Source organism: Pollachius pollachius, assembly GCF_949987615.1.
Source record: "Pollachius pollachius genome assembly, chromosome: 1".
NCBI classification, from domain to species: domain Eukaryota; kingdom Metazoa; phylum Chordata; class Actinopteri; order Gadiformes; family Gadidae; genus Pollachius; species Pollachius pollachius.
In genome coordinates, this window is record NC_136934.1 from 50,914,362 (window position 1) to 50,932,575 (window position 18,214).

Consider the following 18,214-nt stretch of genomic DNA (forward strand, 5'->3'; position numbering starts at 1 on the left):
CTTTATACACCAACACACACGCACACAAAGACATGCAAACACAAACACGCAAACACACGTATTGGGAGTGGCTCCTTAGATCAATATAAGTTTCGCTTCTGGACATTCCAAAGATATCACATCATCAACCCCATATCCTGGTCCCAAGAAGCAATGCAGCAGAAAGCGTATAGCCTACTGTACTGATGTGTGTGAGTGTACAGTATCAGTAGCCCTACACAGTGGGCCTTTATTAGGGATGAATCCTGTCGGTCACACTTCTTCATGGTACGGCCGGACCCCTTCAGGGGCCCCTGGACACTCCTACAAACATAACACAATTGTGTGTATAAGTGTTTGAAATGTACGATGAAAATTGTCTAGCAATTTCACCAAGGAAATATCGTGAAAAAGGTTGCAGTTTGTCTTTCGACTCGCTTGCAAAATCCGCGATGGGACTGAGGACTACAGAGAGCTCCGGCGACGTCTTATAGTTCAAAATCGCTGTCAATCAAACGGCAACTCAAGTCTTTCGCAGACTCTCCAATCATCACGCAGAAGGCCAGCGTCCCGGCCTGCCCACTCCTCCATTCACCCCCGGAGACCCTGAGCGTCCGTGGGAGGGACATAATCACAGCATTATCTAATGACCGTCGACTTTAGACACTAAAAGATGTTGGTCGATGCAGCCCCATTGAAGTTCGATTGACGCTGAGCTTCAACAGGCAAATGCACTGTGATACTACGGGAATGTATGAGAAGGATATCGAGTCAGTCGACCTGTGATAAGCAGCTGATTCTGAACAAACTCGTCTTCGAGATGGATGTGTTCTAACACATTTTTAGTCAATGAAATGTTAACACAACAGTATATATTCGACCATTTCATTTTTAAAAATTTAGGGGAAGCCGAGCTTCCCTTGCAGTTTTAGAGAAATCGCCCCTGAGTCATACGCCAACGTTTTTATGGTAGGTCGGACGTCCTCAGGAGTTCAGGGGAGGTCAAACATTTGAAAAGTTTTACAATAATGACGCCCGCCAGGAATGTCCCGACATCGAAAATGAAAGTAAAATGTAGAGTAGCATAGCTTAGGAGACGGTCGGGCAACAGCATTCCTCCATAGAGCCTTTGTTCAGTCAGTATTTATACACAACAGGTGAATTACAAACTAGCCTACACTAGCCCTCACTAAGCTTCGCTTCGGGACATTCCAAAGATATCACATCATCAACCCCATATCCTGGTCCCAGGAAGCAATGCAGCAGAAAGTGTATAGCCTACTGATGTGTGTGAGTGTACAGTATCAGTAGCCCTACACAGTGGGCCTTTATTAGGGATGAATCCTGTCGGTCACACTTCTTCATGGTACGGCCGGACCCCATCAGGGGCCCCTGGACACTCCTAGACTCAGAGCCCCCCCCCCCAAACACTTTACAAATCAGATTGTAATTGCACAATATGTTAAGAGGCTTTATAAAATAGATTCATACGCCAACGTTTTCAGGAAGTCGGAGTTCCTCACGCGTTTGACAAGTTTTACAACAACGACGCCCGCCAGGAATGTTCCGACTTCGCAAAATAAAAGTGAAATGTCGAGTAGCATAGCTCAAAACACCAAGATCAAAGGGCACAGCAAGGCGACACCCTCATTTAACAGCTGCACTATTGCCCCCACCCCTGGACCTCTGCCCCTTCCTGCTCACAACCACCCTTCCCTCTCCTGCTTCCTCCCCAGTTCTGCCCAGTCGGCCTCTCCAAAGCACCTGACCAGCGATACCTCCATATCGCTCAGCGTCTGTTCGAACACCCACAAGATGAGGTTGGGAAGGATGTCTCTCCTCTTGCCCGTCAGAGCGGCGCCCTGGGCCCTACGGACCTTCCCTCTGGCCCGCACACACACACACACGCACACACACACACACACACACACACACTCAGGGACACACCTGCACTAGGAGTGGCTCCTTAGTTCTCTCTAGGTTTCAATTTCCTGACATCAACATGATATGACCTCATCAACTCCAACAACTGTAATAACCTGGTCACTTGTCACATTAAATTCAGATTTATGTAGTCGTCCCTGACCAATGAAGCGAGGATAAGCAGCAGATGGCGGTCGATGTTGAAGAGGGCTCAGAAGCTTGATGTGTTGTATAGCTTTTAGGGTATGTAGCCTCTAGCGAGACTGGTCTTAACTGAGTCCCGACTAACTGGGTTCGACCCGGTTCTTGAGGGTGTCCAGTTTGGTGAAACTGTTGCCCGAGCCTCCATCCATCACCACGTACGGTTTGATTCCACGGTCGGCCAGAGTCTTGAAGAAAGCCTGGACCTCCGCCTTGAAGGCCAGGTACTCCCCGCCGTGGTTCTGGTCCAGGTTGGCCATGTTGTAGAGGAGGTGGGCCAGGCTACTGCCGTCCACCACTAGCTTGCTGTTCCTGAAGCGGACGTCCTGGTAGATCTGGCTGTAGTCCTCCAGCAGCGAGCACAAGCCCTTCCCCCCAAAGGTGTGAAGGTAGGTCAGAACTAGAACTCTGATAGGTCAAGTTATAGATCTATGGTGACTGGACTTAGCCAAAGAGGATCCCAGCTCCTTGATACACTAACTCACACACACACACACACACACACACACACACACACACACACACACACACACACACACACAAACATGCAAACACCATCACTGGGAGTGGCTCCTTAGCTCTCTATAGGTTTCACTTTCCTGACATCAACAGGATATGACATCCACTGTAATGTCCTGGTGTGCCTAGTGTATCGATGTTATAGTATCAGTATATAGGAGACATACAGTGGGGCAAAAAAGTATTTAGTCAGCCACCAATTGTGCAAGTTCTCCCACTTAAAAAGATGAGAGAGGCCTGTAATTTTCAACATAGGTATACCTCAGCTATGAGAGACAAAATGAAAAAATAAAAATTTAGAAAATCACATTTTTTAAAGAATTTATTTGCAAATTATGGTGGAAAATAAGTATTTGGTCAATAACAAAAGGTCATCTCAATACTTTGTTACATGCCCTTTGTTGGCAATGACAGAGGTCAAACGTTTTCTGTAAGTCTTTACAAGGTTTTCACACACTGCTGCTGGTATTTTGGCCCATTCCTCTATGCAGATCTACTCTAGAGCAGTGATGTTTTTGGGCCTTCGCTGGGCAACACGGAGTTTCAACTCCCTCCAAAGATTTTCTATGGGGTTGAGATCTGGAGACTGTCTAGGCCACTCCAGGACCTTGAAATGCTTCTTACGAAGCCACACCTTCGTTGCCCGGGCGGTGTGTTTGGGGTCATTGTCATGCTGAAAGACCCAGCCACGTTTCATCTTCAGTGCCCTTGCTGATGGAAGGAGGTTTTCACTCAAAATCTCACGATACATGGCCCCATTCATTCTTTCCGTCACACGGATCAGACGTCCTGGTCCCTTGGCAGAAAAACAGCCCCAAAGCATGATGTTTCCACCTCCATGCTTCACTGTAGGTATGGTGTTCTTTGGATTCAACTCAGCATTCTTTCTCCTCCAAACACGACGAGTTGAGTTTTTACCAAAAAGTTCTAATCTGGTTTCATCTGACCATATGACATTCTCCCTATCCTGTTCTGGATCATCCAAATGCTCTCTAGCAAACTTCAAACGGGCCCGGACATGCACTGGCTTTAGCAGGGGGACACGTCTGGCACTGCAGGATTTGAGTCCCTGGCGGCGTAGTGTGTTAGTGATGGTAGCCTTTGTTACTTTGGTCCTAGCTCTCTGGAGGTCATTCACTAGGTCCCCCCGTGTGGTTCTGGGATTTTTGTTCACCGTTCTTGTGATCATTTTGACCCCACAGGGTGAGATCTTGCGTGGAGCCCCAGATCGAGGGAGATTATCAGTGGTCTTGTATGTATTGCATTTCCTAATAATTGCTCCCACAGTTGATTTCTTCACACCAAGCTGCTTACCTATTGCAGATTCAAACTTCCCAGCCTGGTGCAGGTCTACAATTGTGTTTCTGGTGTCCTTTGACAGCTCTTTGGTCTTGGCCATAGTGGAGTTTGGAGTGTGACTGTTTGAGGTTGTGGACAGGTGTCTTTTATACTGATAAGGAGTTCAAACAGGTGCCATTAATACAGGCAACGAGTGGAGGACAGAGGAGCCTTTTAAAGAAGAAGTTACAGGTCTGTGACAGCCAGAAATCTTGCTGGTTTGTAGGTGACCAAATACTTATTTTCCACCATAATTTGCAAATAAATTCTTAAAAAATCAGACAATGTGATTTTCTGGATTTTTTTTTTCATTTTGTCTCTCATAGCTGAGGTTTACCTATGATGAAAATTACAGGCCTCTCTCGTCTTTTTAAGTGGGAGAACTTGCACAATTGGTGGCTGACTATATATATATATATATATATATACACAGTGGTAGGCATAAGGTTAGGCACCCATGCTAAAGTTGAATAAAAAGGAATAAAAAAAAATGGAAATTGATCTTAATGCCTTAATTAAACAAATGATGAAAAATCCAACCTTTAAGGACACCAATTTGCTTTGTGAATGAATAATGTATCGTAAATAAATAAATGTTCTCCCTTAAAATACAGGGTGCATAAGTGTAGACACCCCTATTTTAAATTCTGCTGGGTCAATATAAACTGAACTGCTGAATGGATGTCATGTCAATGAGAGAGGGAGAAGGGAAGCTATATATGGTATTTAAAGCATTGTGAAGGGAGGTTATTGCCTATTGCAGAGAATATCTAAATGGAGGAAGCTATATGTGAAGACTATTACTATCAGAACTCCCCCTGTCCAAGTGGCGTAAACACGAGGCAGGCAGATTTTATTTTTTAAAAGTTATTTCATTGATCTAGGATACTATGCAAGCTGATTAAGTTCCCTTAGCCTTTGGAATTAAAGTAGCCCAACATCATCAAATACCCTTCACTGTACCTAGAGATTGGCATGGTTTTATTTCAGTTAGACGATTAGCTGGTTTGATTTGCATTGAGAAATCATTAGGCTAACTAACAGCTGTATCTAAATGAAAATACACTGTATGCTCAGCATAATGCAATAATCAACTGAACTTTTATAGTTTAATAGCCTACTTGAAAGGTCTAATACAGTTCCCAAAAAGCTTGTTCTATGTCTAAATTTGGTTATGCATACCTATAATACCTGTACTTGTATACAGACTGTTCAAAAAAAGACTTTCGTTCAATTCTATCTGACTTCTGCTATCTTAATAATAGTATTCGGAGCAGAGAGGACTTCGACACACATGGCAACAGACAAAGTTCCTGCTGAGTTTCAGTGAATTATACTTTCCCCTTCGTATATTAGCTCCAAAGTGGTGAGGGTGATTATCTGCCCCCATTAAATGTATCAGTATTTAAAATGGCTCAACTTTAACGCAGCACCGATGATAAGAACATGACAGATTTTATTCCAAGCCTAAATGACCCATAGACTGTAAAGATATGATTGTATAAATACTGTAAGCTTACAGAAGAACAGGCTTTTGAAAGACTGAGCCGCCTTGCCATCAAGAAACTAAATTGAGAAGTATTTTTTTTAAACATAGCCTAATCATCAGGACCGGAATGGAGAAGAACCAGTCTTTACAAACCTCACCATTATTCAGACAACCTTGAGTATATTCAGAATAAACAACAATATACAATAAAGAAAGAAAACTCAAATGCATCAAACACTGAAATCATCAGAAATAGAAACTGAAAAGAACAAGACTCAACCAATAAGTCTGTGACAGACAACAGACATGATGAAGTCAGTGTTCCCTTATCTCTTCATCACTGGAGGAGGAAGAGGAGTCGCTGCTTGAGTTTGGTTCAGCGAACGACCTCGCTGTAGACGGTCTCATGTTCCGGTCCAGGGGCTGACCTGTCACCCAGAAGCAGACCAGCAAACCTCAGATTCCCTTCATCATTTCACTAGTAGGCTTTAAGTGCCACTGAGCTAGTGAACCAGTGAATCTGTTTTTGTTTTAAACATCTTAGTATGTCTACTTTGATCTCAACATAGTATTCTATGCCATTCTGTCAGTTACTCAAATAATAAATAATACGGAAAAACAGAATTAAAACCCTACGTTTTTGCGAGGCTACACCAAACAGTTTGTTAAAAATCAACTCTACTCTGAACTCCAGTTCAGATACTGTTGAATATCGGGGTTAAGGTGTGTGTGTGTGTGTGTGTGTGTGTGTGTGTGTGTGTGTGTGTGTGTGTGTGTGTGTGTGTGTGTGTGTGTGTGTGTGGAGCTTCTTTTGGGTCTACCAGCCTACCCGGTGGACTGTAGCAAACGTTGCTCATCTATCCAGCGAACATCTAGGTGATGTGACACTTGTGATGTCATAAGGGGCAGATTTTCAAAACGGCATCTAACACCTGGTGGCAGGTCATTAATCTTCCACTTTAAGATTAAAGCGGAAATTTTTCAAAGATTTCGGTTCTGTTCAGTTTGGCGACCTATGATAATAAGTGGTAATTGCACCTCTCCCGGTGAGCTCCACAGTGGGCTCCATTCCCTACGCCTAGTTAAACAGATTAGTAGTGCTCGAGTACCTTTTAGCGAAGACCAGCCCAGCCAGGAGGAGAAGGAACACAGCCAACAGCACCTTCAACACCACCGACACCGTCAGGTGCCAGTCAAACCTGTCTTTTTTCATAAAACAACACATTTATTTCAGATACAAATAGGTATGTCTGCATCACTTTGTTATTAACAGTGAGATGACATTACATTATATAATGTGTTGGATACAGTTGGATTAGGTGACATAATTTCAGAAACAATTATTTAAGATTACCTATAAAATGACTTTATTTTAGATACAATTAGATTCAATTATATAATGTCAGACTATAATAGACTATATTAGATTAGAAAATTTTAGACTACAAGAGACTATATTAGAAAATGACAGACTAAACTAGTCTATATTAGATGAGATAGTGTTAGACTATAAAATACTATATTAGATTAGATAGTGTTAGACTATCATACACTATATTACATTAGATGAGGGACCACCCTCATGTGCATTAGTGAACACAGAGGGGCTCACCTTCATCTTCCACCACGACCAGACTCCAAGGCGCAGAGGTTTTCTGCCCACTGGAGTCCAGAGAGCAGGTGTAATCCCCTGCGTCGTCATTGGTCAGACAGCTGAGGTGGAGGGCGGGGCCTGTCTCTGATAAGGCGTGGCCATTTCTGTACCAGTGGAAGTCCAATTGGTGGAAGGAGCAGGCTGAGGTACAGGTGAGTGTGACCTGACCGCCCTCTTTCACCACATTGTCAGTGACGGAGCTTCTGACCTTCACAACCTCTCCATCTGTTGAAGACACAGTGAGACGGACGTTCTTTACAACTGGACAGATGGACAGCATTTACCATGAGCTGAAGAGGACATTTACCACCTCAGTTTGTATATACAAGGAATCATACAATCTGTTGAATGGGGCAACTTCCCTGGCTCTTCCTGATCAAGCTCTTTGTGATCGAGTCCCTTTGATCCAAAGCGTCTTCCAGGACATCCAGAAACATCTCATGAGGAGCAGGTGGGTGAGGACATCTTGGTCAAGGTTGACTACAGGAAGCTACTAATCCCTCCCCAATGGGAACCAAGTCTACTCTCTTCCTATAGTCCTATTATAATGGGACAGTAGTGGAAGTAATACTGACCCTATGTAAAACTAAATAGTAGAAGTACTAGAAGTAACACTTACCAGTTACTGTGACTCTGACTCCTTTCCATCCGGTGTACCCTCCGCCGTTGGTCTCAAAGCGGAAGTGGTACGTTGCAGAGTCCCGTTTCACCGTCTTGATGATCTTTAAGGTGCAGTTCTTGACGCGGTCCCCCATGTACAGGAACCTGCTGTCGGCCCAGACCTTGCTGCTGTCGTACACGTTGAACACGGTGAGGTGGCAGATCAGGCTATAGGGGCACCAGACCACCCGCTCCACCCGCTGCCCCGCGGGGTGGGTGAAGCTGCAGGGGATGGTGGCGGTGGAGCCCTCCACCACGCAGAAGGAGTCAGGGTACTCCACGTGCCAGCCAGGGTCCGCCCCCAGCGGCCCTGGAGGAAGCAGACAGTCGGGGTCACAACAGGGAGCCCGGTTCTAAGGGAGGGTCTCACATGAGGTCATGCTCTCTCCAAGGTGAGCTTTTCACCGTCATGGTGAGAATGAGAGCGACTGGTTGATGGTGAAGACGCTCTGAGAAGGTCAGGGTGTGACTTTGATATTGTAATGTGTTTGGTTTCATATCATATTACATAATGTTTGATATCATATAAAGCATAATGAATTACTTTATATATCATGTCTAATTTCACACTTTACATATATATTTTTTTTATGTTATGAAAGCTTTTTGGATGAGGCCCAAAAAGAAGACAATGCATTATCATTATCATCACTGCTATTTTTATTATGATAACATATGGAACGATAAACTGATCAAAGTATCCTTCTTTGTCTGTGTCTAGTGGTAGGTTTGAGGTCCCATTATGTTCTAAAAAGAGCTCTAGGTTGAGCCAGCAGGCCAGCTGGATCCAGTTTGTGTACCGACACGTTCCCGGTGGTAAACAGAAGAAGCATTACAGCTTACCAGCTAGCAGCAGGAGCACAGAGAGGGTCCATGGATTCATCTTCATCTGCTCCGTACCTTCCTTTCACCTTCTGGTTATAGCCATCACTAGGACAGGGGGAGCTGATTGGCTGATTGTGAAAGGCTACATCAAAATGTCCTCACATGTAGCTTCCTCCTTTTAGATATTCTCTGCAATAGCCACTAACCTCAGTTCCCATCGCTTTCAAGTCCATATATATCTGCACTTCTCCCTCTCTCATTTACATGATATACCATCAACAATGAAGTTACTATAAAAAACGACCAAATGGGACAAAATGAGCTGAGAAAAGTGAAGGGGAGTGAGAGGGAGGCAGAGAGGTGAAGAAGTGAGAGGGAGGGAGAGAGGTGAAGGAGAGAAAGGGAGGGAGAGAGGTGAAGGAGTGAGAGGGAGGGAGATAGGTGAAGAGAGGTACAGAAATAGAAGACAGAGAGTTAATATTAATAAACCATAAGAGGGTGGACATTGTGCTGAAACCAGTCTTCAGGAAACAGTTCAGACGCAAAGACTGAGAGCAGGAGGTGGACCACAGGTGTGTGTGTTCGTAAACATGTATTGTGTATTGTGTGTGTAGTGCGTGTGTGTGTGTGTGAGTCTGTGTGAATGTGGGCCTGATCGATGTCTGTCTATTAGTTTGTGTTAATCACACTGATAGTGTGTGTTCTTGGCAACTTGAAACTTTTAAAAAGAACAATGTGTTTTCCTCTTTGCTCCCATGATTTGTGTTGCATCTAAACCTTTATCAGACATCAGGCATTTGTGAAACCTTCCCCCACCTTTAAAACCCGCTCTCACTTCTTGCTCTCATCACTTTATAAGATTTAAGATCTACACCCTGCCTCAATAACATCAATTTACTGCACAATGAGTGGTGTCAGAAATACCATTCATGGCTCAGACGCCTCCACCTTTGCTTTGCCGCGGTTGTACTCGCTACTGACTTTTCTTCCATCCTCCTTCCCAGAAAATAAATCTGGCAAGGGTAGATTTATAAAGGTCAAAAAGCCAGGGGCTGAAAACACTGAGGATGACAACAAGCCTGGCCTACCGCAAGAGGGTATATGACCTTAGTTTAAAGAGTAGTTGGTACATAAACCTCCCAGTAGAGTATAACCCTGGCATCTGAATGCAGCAGGGATAGTTAAATTATACCGTCCTTTCCACTGGTTTTAAAAATAAATAAATAAAACGAATAGTGTTGCTGTCTGCATCCCACCTGATAGTATGCATTAGGAACTGTTGGTCTTTAACAGAAATCCCCTTATTTGTCAATACCCCTGTCCTAGTGATCAAGTGTTTTCCTACTTGTTTTCACCGGCTTTTCTTCTCCATTCCTTTCTGCACACACGTTCCCCTAAACTCCTCGGACAGCGGCCAGCCCAGAGCCGCCTTATAAGCCCATCTCCAAACCACGCAACACCAACGCTGCAATGCATGAACTCAAGCAGGAGGCTCCTCAAACGGAGTCCGGGCGTTCAGACGGAGACTCCAGATCTGGTAGTCAGGGGAGTGTCATACAAACAAGAAGCTCCCATAGCCCACCAGGAGATGCCTCCCCCATTAGTTGAGCTCTTGCGATGAAACGCTACCGGACAGGGAAAGCGAATCCCAATGCAGCGATGAAGATGGTAACCGATAGCCTCACAAGCACCCCCTTTTATGAGATTAGGCCCGTAGAACCAGCCCCCCAGCTTCCCATTTCATTGGATTAGCCCAGTAGAACCAGCATCACCTTTCATTAGATTAGCCCAGTAGAATAGTACCCTTCTGTTGTCTCTTAAGCATTGTCACCAACACCAGTTAACATTTTATGGAAATTAATTGCATCAAGACCTTTCCTAAATTTTCCTCTTATAAGGACTTCTTTGTCACCATTTACGAACTGCAGCTTTTATGAATATACGTGGTCTTCTGAAGTATGTCTCTTTTGTTCCGGAGAACTAGGGTCATCCAGGAGATCATTCCAGAAGTCTTCCAGGAAATCCCAGCCATTCAGAAAGGAGGAAGAAGAGTTTCTAGTTCAAATGGCATTCAGCGACGAAGAGTTCCAACAAGGTGTGCCCAGCAGGGTTAGACAAGAGCCTGAGGGTGAGTGATGACTACATAATGTTTTATTTTTCAATTTGTTTTATTAAACCGAAAATATGGTGGTCAGTATTTATACATAGCCTGTTATTCTTGGTGTTTTATAGTACCAATAACCACTTCACCTAGAAGCATTCAAAACAGATTACCCTATTGTGACAAATTTGAAAGACATTTAACAATCCACTTCAAGTACTCTTTATTCATATTCTTCAAATTAACAATCTTAATCAATGGTCTCAGCCATAATGCAATCTAGTAAGCATCCATGCAACACTGTATGGTACTCCTTCAGATTCCCCTACTGTGATAGCCTGGTAACATATCAAATAAATAGGCATTTGGTTCCATGTTAAATATTTATCAATCAACTCCTTGTTGAATTCTCGATCATTGTCTACCTTGTCTTTTCACGTATTCTGCCTTATGTTATTGGCTTCAGAGTCCTAAGATTGATATTGTCAGATCAGATTCAAAAGTAAGGATGCTTAAGCTGCTCAGCTGTCCCATTTCCCCAAAACAAATCTGTAAAGACGAAGTATCTTTATTAAAAAAAAACAAGTAAATATCATCTGCAGTACTTGAAGTCCTCAAGGAATAAAACACAGATGCGGGGGAAAAGAGATGACTTTAAAGAAACAAAGTGGAGCGACCAAGGGACAAGTCTGGTTTGGGTTTAAGATTAAGGATGGTTCACTTTTATTATTGGTGTTTGGTTAAGTTTAGGCATTAGTGATTGCATTAAAGATTGTTTAGGTATTAGGAAAGAGTTTAGGTATTAGAGATGTTTAGTTAGGTTAAGGTTTAGGTACTAGGTTAAGGTAAGAGAGTTCAGGCATTTGAGATCTTTAGTTAGATGGTTCAGTTTGGGTACTAGATTTAGTAAGCGTTTGGGCATTTGAGCTCTTTAGTTAGATGGTCAAGTTTGGGTATTAGGTTGGGTTGAGGTAAGCGAGTTTAGGCCTTTGAGATGTTTAGTTAGATGGTTCAGTTTGGGTACTAGATTTAGTAAGCGTTTGGGCATTTGAGCTCTTTAGTTAGATGGTTAAGTTTGGGTATTAGGTTGGCTTTTTGTTTTGTTAGACAAGTTACTTCAGGCATTTTATATGATTCAATTTAGGACAGTAGAAAGAAAGATTAGCGATATTGTTAATCTCAGGTTTGCTTCAGCTTTGTCCCTTTAGTCGCTCCCTTAGAAAGAGGGTTCCGAGGTAACTGGGTTAGAAATACAATAGTTGGGGTCACAGAAATAAACTGTATAAATCATTAATCTAAACATGCTTTTCCTACAACATGGTGTGAATTACAGTACTTTGTTTTAAAGTTAAAATGGTAAAGTGGTAACAGTATGGCGTGTAGGAGGCAGGAGGAGTTGTAGGAGTTGTTGAGCTCCGAGTGGTTATGTCTGGTGTAGATTGGATTGTAGGTGTAGCCAGGGATCCTCAGGGTGGATGGGGAGTAGGCCACTGTTGTAGATCAACTGTTCGGTCATCGTACTCTGAAATAAATTGGAGGCAAAAAGTAAAGTCAGTCTCCCGATTTAGAAAACATTTAGATCACCAAACGTGAAGGCACCTAAATACAGTAACACCACCATCTGGCGTCAAACATAGGTCATTACATTCAAGAATTTATGTTGGATTTGATATCGATTTACAGGACAGAAAAGGCTTCAAGTCATTACGGCAACAACATCAAAATCCTCAGTGCTGGATTACCATCTTTCATCAATAAATGTATATGCATAATGATACAAGTCAGTTGAACTATTCCCAGAGAGTCAACCTTTTTATGAAAATTGGGAGGGATTATGTTATTGCCATTTGGTCCATTTAAGAATGAAGTAACCATTTATCAAAGTTCTCACCTGGGTCTCTGAACCATGGCAACTGCACAGCCATCTGCTCTTCCATTGTGACCTGAAAACAACAGTACTTTGTTGATCCCAAGTGGAAATTAGTCATAGCAAGAAGGGCAAAAAATATACACCAAGGGTAGACATAAAAATTATACAAAGGATGGAAGCAAGCAATGTGTAACCGGGACGGGCAATTATTCATTTTTACGATTAAGCATTAGCCAATATCAGTTTGACTAAGCGAAAAAAAAAAAATCAAAAGCACACACTATGAGAGCATTATTTTGAGATGGTATCGATTGATTATTTGTATACAATGGCCCAGACCAAGCGTAAATGTATCCAACAGTGGCATTGTCAAGATGCACTGAAAGCTTCCCGAAATGTTAGTGTTGGGTTTGACAGGTTGCAACATTGTGAAGTAGGGGATACGGTACCGTTGCTGGGATTTGATCACCCTAGCATCTTAACAGGTCATCCGTTTCATGTACCTTCTCTCGAATAAATAGCGCTCTTCAGCATCATTGACTTTTATTGTGGTGGACCAAAAACCCAGCTACAATTTGCTGATAAACCAAGCTAATGTGTCCTAGATTTTTTAGATGATAAGATTTACTTTATTGAACCTTTAATCGGTCTGAAGAATTCACCTTTCCTGGACGAGGAGCTGGTTGGTCTTGACACCTCTCGCTGACCGCCACCGCAAGGACCTCCGACTGCGTCGCCTCAGTCCCTTCAGGAACACACGTGATCCATTTGCACACTGGACATTTGTTTTTCTCCCCATTAATGCAGTCCAAAAACTTCACTCGGATGTTAAGTGTATTTTACATGCACTTTTACAGCACAGTACATACTTTGATCTTTTGATAGAACTAATTACAATAGTTATTACTCCCAACCCCAATAGCCAGCCACATGTAACACACATCCTGGTTAGTCCTAGTGGCCGAGAATGCTTTCTTAACAGCCAGTCAGAATGAACAAATCTGTATGGATTACATTAGATCTGTACGACGGGTCACTGACCGTGTCATTCTAAACAATGTAAACAATCCAAGCAAGCCATCAATATATGCATTCCATTGTCTTACCCTTCAGCATCTGCAGAGCTGCACCATTCCTGGTCTTCCCTCCACCTACAGCCTCCAGAGCCAGTCCTGAATTTGACAAACACTGTAGAACACTGATCTTGAAATTAAATGTTAAGGGGCCAACGTTACCCCTGAACAAAAATAATCCAAGACATTTATTGCATGGTCCACTGTTGATAAATAATTTGTAATGCTTAAATTCCTTGGAAATAAGTAATATGAAAGACAGCATGAGGCACATCTAGCAAGATGGTTATGGTACAGTGAGAACCTGATGTATTTCTAGATCAAACCATTTAGCTCAAGTAAATTGCCATAGAAAGTGATAAACCTTACTTCCCTCCATTGCTGATGTTCGTACATATCTTCGAGGGACTTTGTGAAATTTGACAAAATATTGAAATGTGAAAATTGGTCAAAGATTTAAATTTACAGTACTACGAATCTGAATTTGCCGGTGAAGGCTTTTAGGGTTGCCAACCTGAAATCTGACAAATCAATTTTATGCAAAGTTCAAAAAACAAATGCGCTGGAAAAACGGCAAACATGGTTGTAACGCTGCGAACAGATTGAGGAAGCGATACCAAACTACGGGGGCAACGCTCCCAACGACGTTGTGTTGGAGCAAACTGCCATCCAAGCTTCATATAGTGCATTTAGCATACGCTTTTATACAAAGCGACTTACGTAAGTAAGTCACAATTTCCTTTAGTACATTTTAAATTAGAAATGAAACAATACATCGCTGTCAGTACAGTAAAGATGTTCATCGGACCAAGTGCAAGTACTAACAATCGCTAGGCTAACCCATTCCCCGTATACAGCAGTGATAGCTAGCTAATGCAGATGCTAGACAATTAAGTACTATGAATAAATACAACATACAGGTTAGCTAGCAAGTGAAATGCTCCCAACACAGTTGCGTTAGAGCAAAATACATTCCAAGCTACCAGGTTATACGCTCCCAACACAGTTGCATTGGAGCAAACTACCAGGTGAAACGCTCCCAACACAGTTGCGTTGGAGCAAACTACCTTCCAAGCTACCAGGTGAAACGCTCCCAACATCAATGCATTTACTGTACAGTCAGGCCTAGTGCATAGAATCGCAAAGAATTAAAATCGTAGTGCAAAGAATTGCAAAGAGTTAAAATCGTAGTGCAAGGAAAGCTAATGCAGATGCTACACAATTAAGTACTATGAATAAATCCAACATACAGGTTAGCTACCAGGTGAAACACTCCCAACACAGTTGCGTTGGAGCAAACTACCTTCCAAGCTACCAGGTGAAACTCTCAACACAGTTGCGTTGGTGCAAACTACCTTCCAAGCTACCAGGTGAAAAGCTCCCAACACAGTTGCGTTGGAGCAAACTACCCTCCAAGCTGCCAGGTGAAACGCTCCCAAAACAGTTGCGTTGGAGCAAACTACCTTCCAAGCTACTAGGTGAAACGCTCCCATCACAGTTGCGTTGGAGCAAACTACCTTCCAAGCTACCAGGTGAAACGCTTCCAACATCATTGCATTTACTGTACAGTCAGGCCTAGTGCATAGAATTGCAAAGAATTAAACTCGTATTGCAAAGACTTGCAAAGAATTAAAATCGTAGTGCAAAGAAAGCTAATGCAGATGCTACACAATTAAGTACTATGAATAAATCCAACATACAGGTTAGCTACCAGGTGAAACGCTCCCAACACAGTTGCGTTGGAGCAAACTACCTTCCAAGCTACCAGGTGAAACACTCCCAACACAGTTGCGTTGGTGCAAACTACCTTCCAAGCTACCAGGTGAAACGCTCCCAACACAGTTGCGTTGGAGCAAACTACCTTCCAAGCTACCAGGTGAAACGTTCCCAACAGTTGCGCTGGAGCAAACTACCTTCCAAGCTACCAGGTGAAACGCTCCCAACACAGTTGCGTTGGAGCAAACTACCTTCCAAGCTACCAGGTGAAACGCTCCCAACACAGTTGCGTTGGAGCAAACTACCTTCCAAGCTACCAGGTGAAACTCTCCCAACACAGTTGCGTTGGAGCAAACTACCTTCCAAGCTACCAGGTGAAACTCTCCCAACACAGTTGCTTTGGAGCAAACTACCTTCCAAGCTATCAGGTGAAAAGCTCCCAACAACGTTGCGCTGGAGCAAACTACCTTCCAAGCTGCCAGGTGAAACGCTCCCAACACAGTTGCGTTGGAGCAAACTACCTTCCAAGCTATCAGGTGAAACGCTCCCAACACCGTTGCACTGGAGCAAACTACCTTCCAAGCTACCCGGTGAAACACATCCAACATCATTGCATTTACTGTACAGTCAGGCCTAGTGCATAGAACTGCAAAGAATTAAAATCGTAGTGCATAGAACTGCAAAGAATTAAAATCGTAGTGGAAAGAATTGCAAAGAAGTAAAATCGTATAGTGCATAGAATTGCAAAGAATTAAAATCGTAGTGCAAAGAATTGCAAGGAATTAAAATCAGAGTGCATAGAACTGCAAATAATTAAAATCGTATAGTGCATAGAATGGCAAAGAATTAAAATCGTAGTGCAAAGAATTGCAAAGAATTAAAATCGTAGTGCAAAGAATTGCAAAGAATTAAAATCGTATAGTGCATAGAATCATACCACATTGCAAATAATTAAAATCGTATTGCACAGAATAAAACCACATTGAAGTCCTCAAGCAGCAGTAGCCTACAACTTCAACAGCAGTCAACAGTTTGCAAATGTATGGAAAGTTGTAAAAAGGAATGATACAAAAAAGGGAGAATGTAGAGTACTGTGTGCATGTGTAAATCATCTCATCCATCTCTTAAATTCAAACCTACCAAGACAAAAACTAACAATTGAAACCAAACCATAACATGCCCGCCGTCATTCGTCTAGTCAAGTCAGTCTGACAGCTTTTCAAACACCAGTCAAGTGGGGTTACGGGTGGAGCGAAAATAAACCCCATTGTGGAAGTTTGAGATCAAAGCTTCACACACACTCGCCCTAATTTCGGTTTGCCAGACATCCGTTTTGGGGTTTTCCAGAACTTCCAGTTCTTTGTGGATTCCTGAGGGAGGTGAAGCATCGGCAGAAGGTGCTGTGCCATCAAATTGTAAAATGCAGAATTGCACCGATGTCATTTCCACTAGGGATGTTCTGAAGTCCAGTGGTGCTGTGAAACAAAAAAGCAATTGGCGAAAATAGTTGCATTCGCCAATTGGTCTACTTACCATTTAACTTGCGCTTGTTTGCTTTCACCAATTCCAATTTTGCCCAAACGTTGGACGTTCACAATAGTTGCAGGTGTTCTTCCATTTTGCGTCCAGTTTCAAAAGCACACCCTTCCCAGTTTCCAAACAGGTTGCGGGGGTTGTAGTGGTCCGCAGCGTTAGTAAAGTCAGTCGTTTTGTCGTCCCCCGTTAGGCCTCATACAAACACGTGCAACAATGCACTCAAAAACAACCTACAACACTGCACTAAACATGCATTGAGTGAAACCAAACAGACGAGCGGTAAAATCCAGGTTTAGTTTAGGGGAAAGAATAGTGATGTGTGTGCGGTGGACAAATTCACAAGTTCTGAAGCCAGCAGCCAAACACAACCAAATAACTTCAACCAGCTCATGGAATAACAAGCGACGGGTGACTCACTGCGGGGTTCCTCGCTCCCTCGTTGGTGGCCACGTTGTCCGGATTGTTGAGTCAAAAGCGCACAAAAAACACACAAGCAACCGCGGGACCATTTTGATTCACGTTTGGGAGCAACCCAAAATAATGCATCGCCGCACGTGCGGGGCGACACAGGTGAACTCAATTAAGAGCTAACGAGAAGGAGAACGGGATGGCTGTGACACGCGAGAAGCTCGAGCCGATAAAGAGTTTCCCTCCGTATCGAACGAAGCACATGAAAAGCCTGTATAGAATAAAAGTGATCAAATATTAATGTACCTTTTCTATTCTGTCTTTGGGTCACATATGAACTAGGTATAATGTAGGCTTTTGGAAATGTGATTATTACAGTTATTGATTTCTACTGCTTGGTTTATTAGTCTGTCCTGTCGGGCCCTCATTTTCCTTACCTTTCAATCCTCTTCATAACGAGATAAGCCGTCTCCCAAATTGATAAAAACAAACTGTTATTTATTGCACCTCTCCGTTGTGAGGCTTTTCCCCAAAGAAATGTAACAGGGCCCAGGTCGATCCAAACCCGGGATATATTATATTTAAGAATTTAAATATAAAATGTTTTTTTTAACGTATTACGAGATAACAGGGCTAGAGCTATCAGATCTGATGTGATTGCATTCGCGCTAATGCAATCAATCTAAATGGCAATAATTGTAATGGAGTGTGAGTGTGTTTACGTGTTTGTGTGTTTCTGTGTGTGTGTGTGTGTGTGTGTGTGTGTGTGCGTGTGTGTGTGTGTGTGTGTGTGTGTTTGTGTGTTTCTGTGTGTGTGTGTGTGTGTGTGTGTGTGTTTACGTGTTTCTGTGTGTGTGTGTGCGTGTGTGTTTACGTGTTTCTGAGTGTGAGTGTGTGTGTGTGCGCGCGCGTGTGTGCATGC

The 18,214-nt window shown here is 42.9% G+C and overlaps 1 protein-coding gene across 1 annotated transcript; it reads right to left on the reverse strand.

Annotated features, from left to right (window-relative positions):
- Positions 1 to 4,394: 4,394 nt before the first annotated feature.
- LOC307075741 (myeloid cell surface antigen CD33-like) lies at positions 4,395 to 8,686 on the reverse strand. The gene is made up of 5 exons (XM_079736429.1): positions 8,607 to 8,686; positions 7,723 to 8,073; positions 7,062 to 7,328; positions 6,559 to 6,652; positions 4,395 to 5,877 (listed from the first exon to the last, which is right to left on the reverse strand). Exons 1-5 carry the CDS (start codon positions 8,650 to 8,652, stop codon positions 5,826 to 5,828), a joined length of 810 nt encoding a protein of 269 aa, XP_079592555.1. The 5' UTR covers positions 8,653 to 8,686; the 3' UTR covers positions 4,395 to 5,825.
- Between the last annotated feature and the right edge of the window lie 9,528 nt (positions 8,687 to 18,214).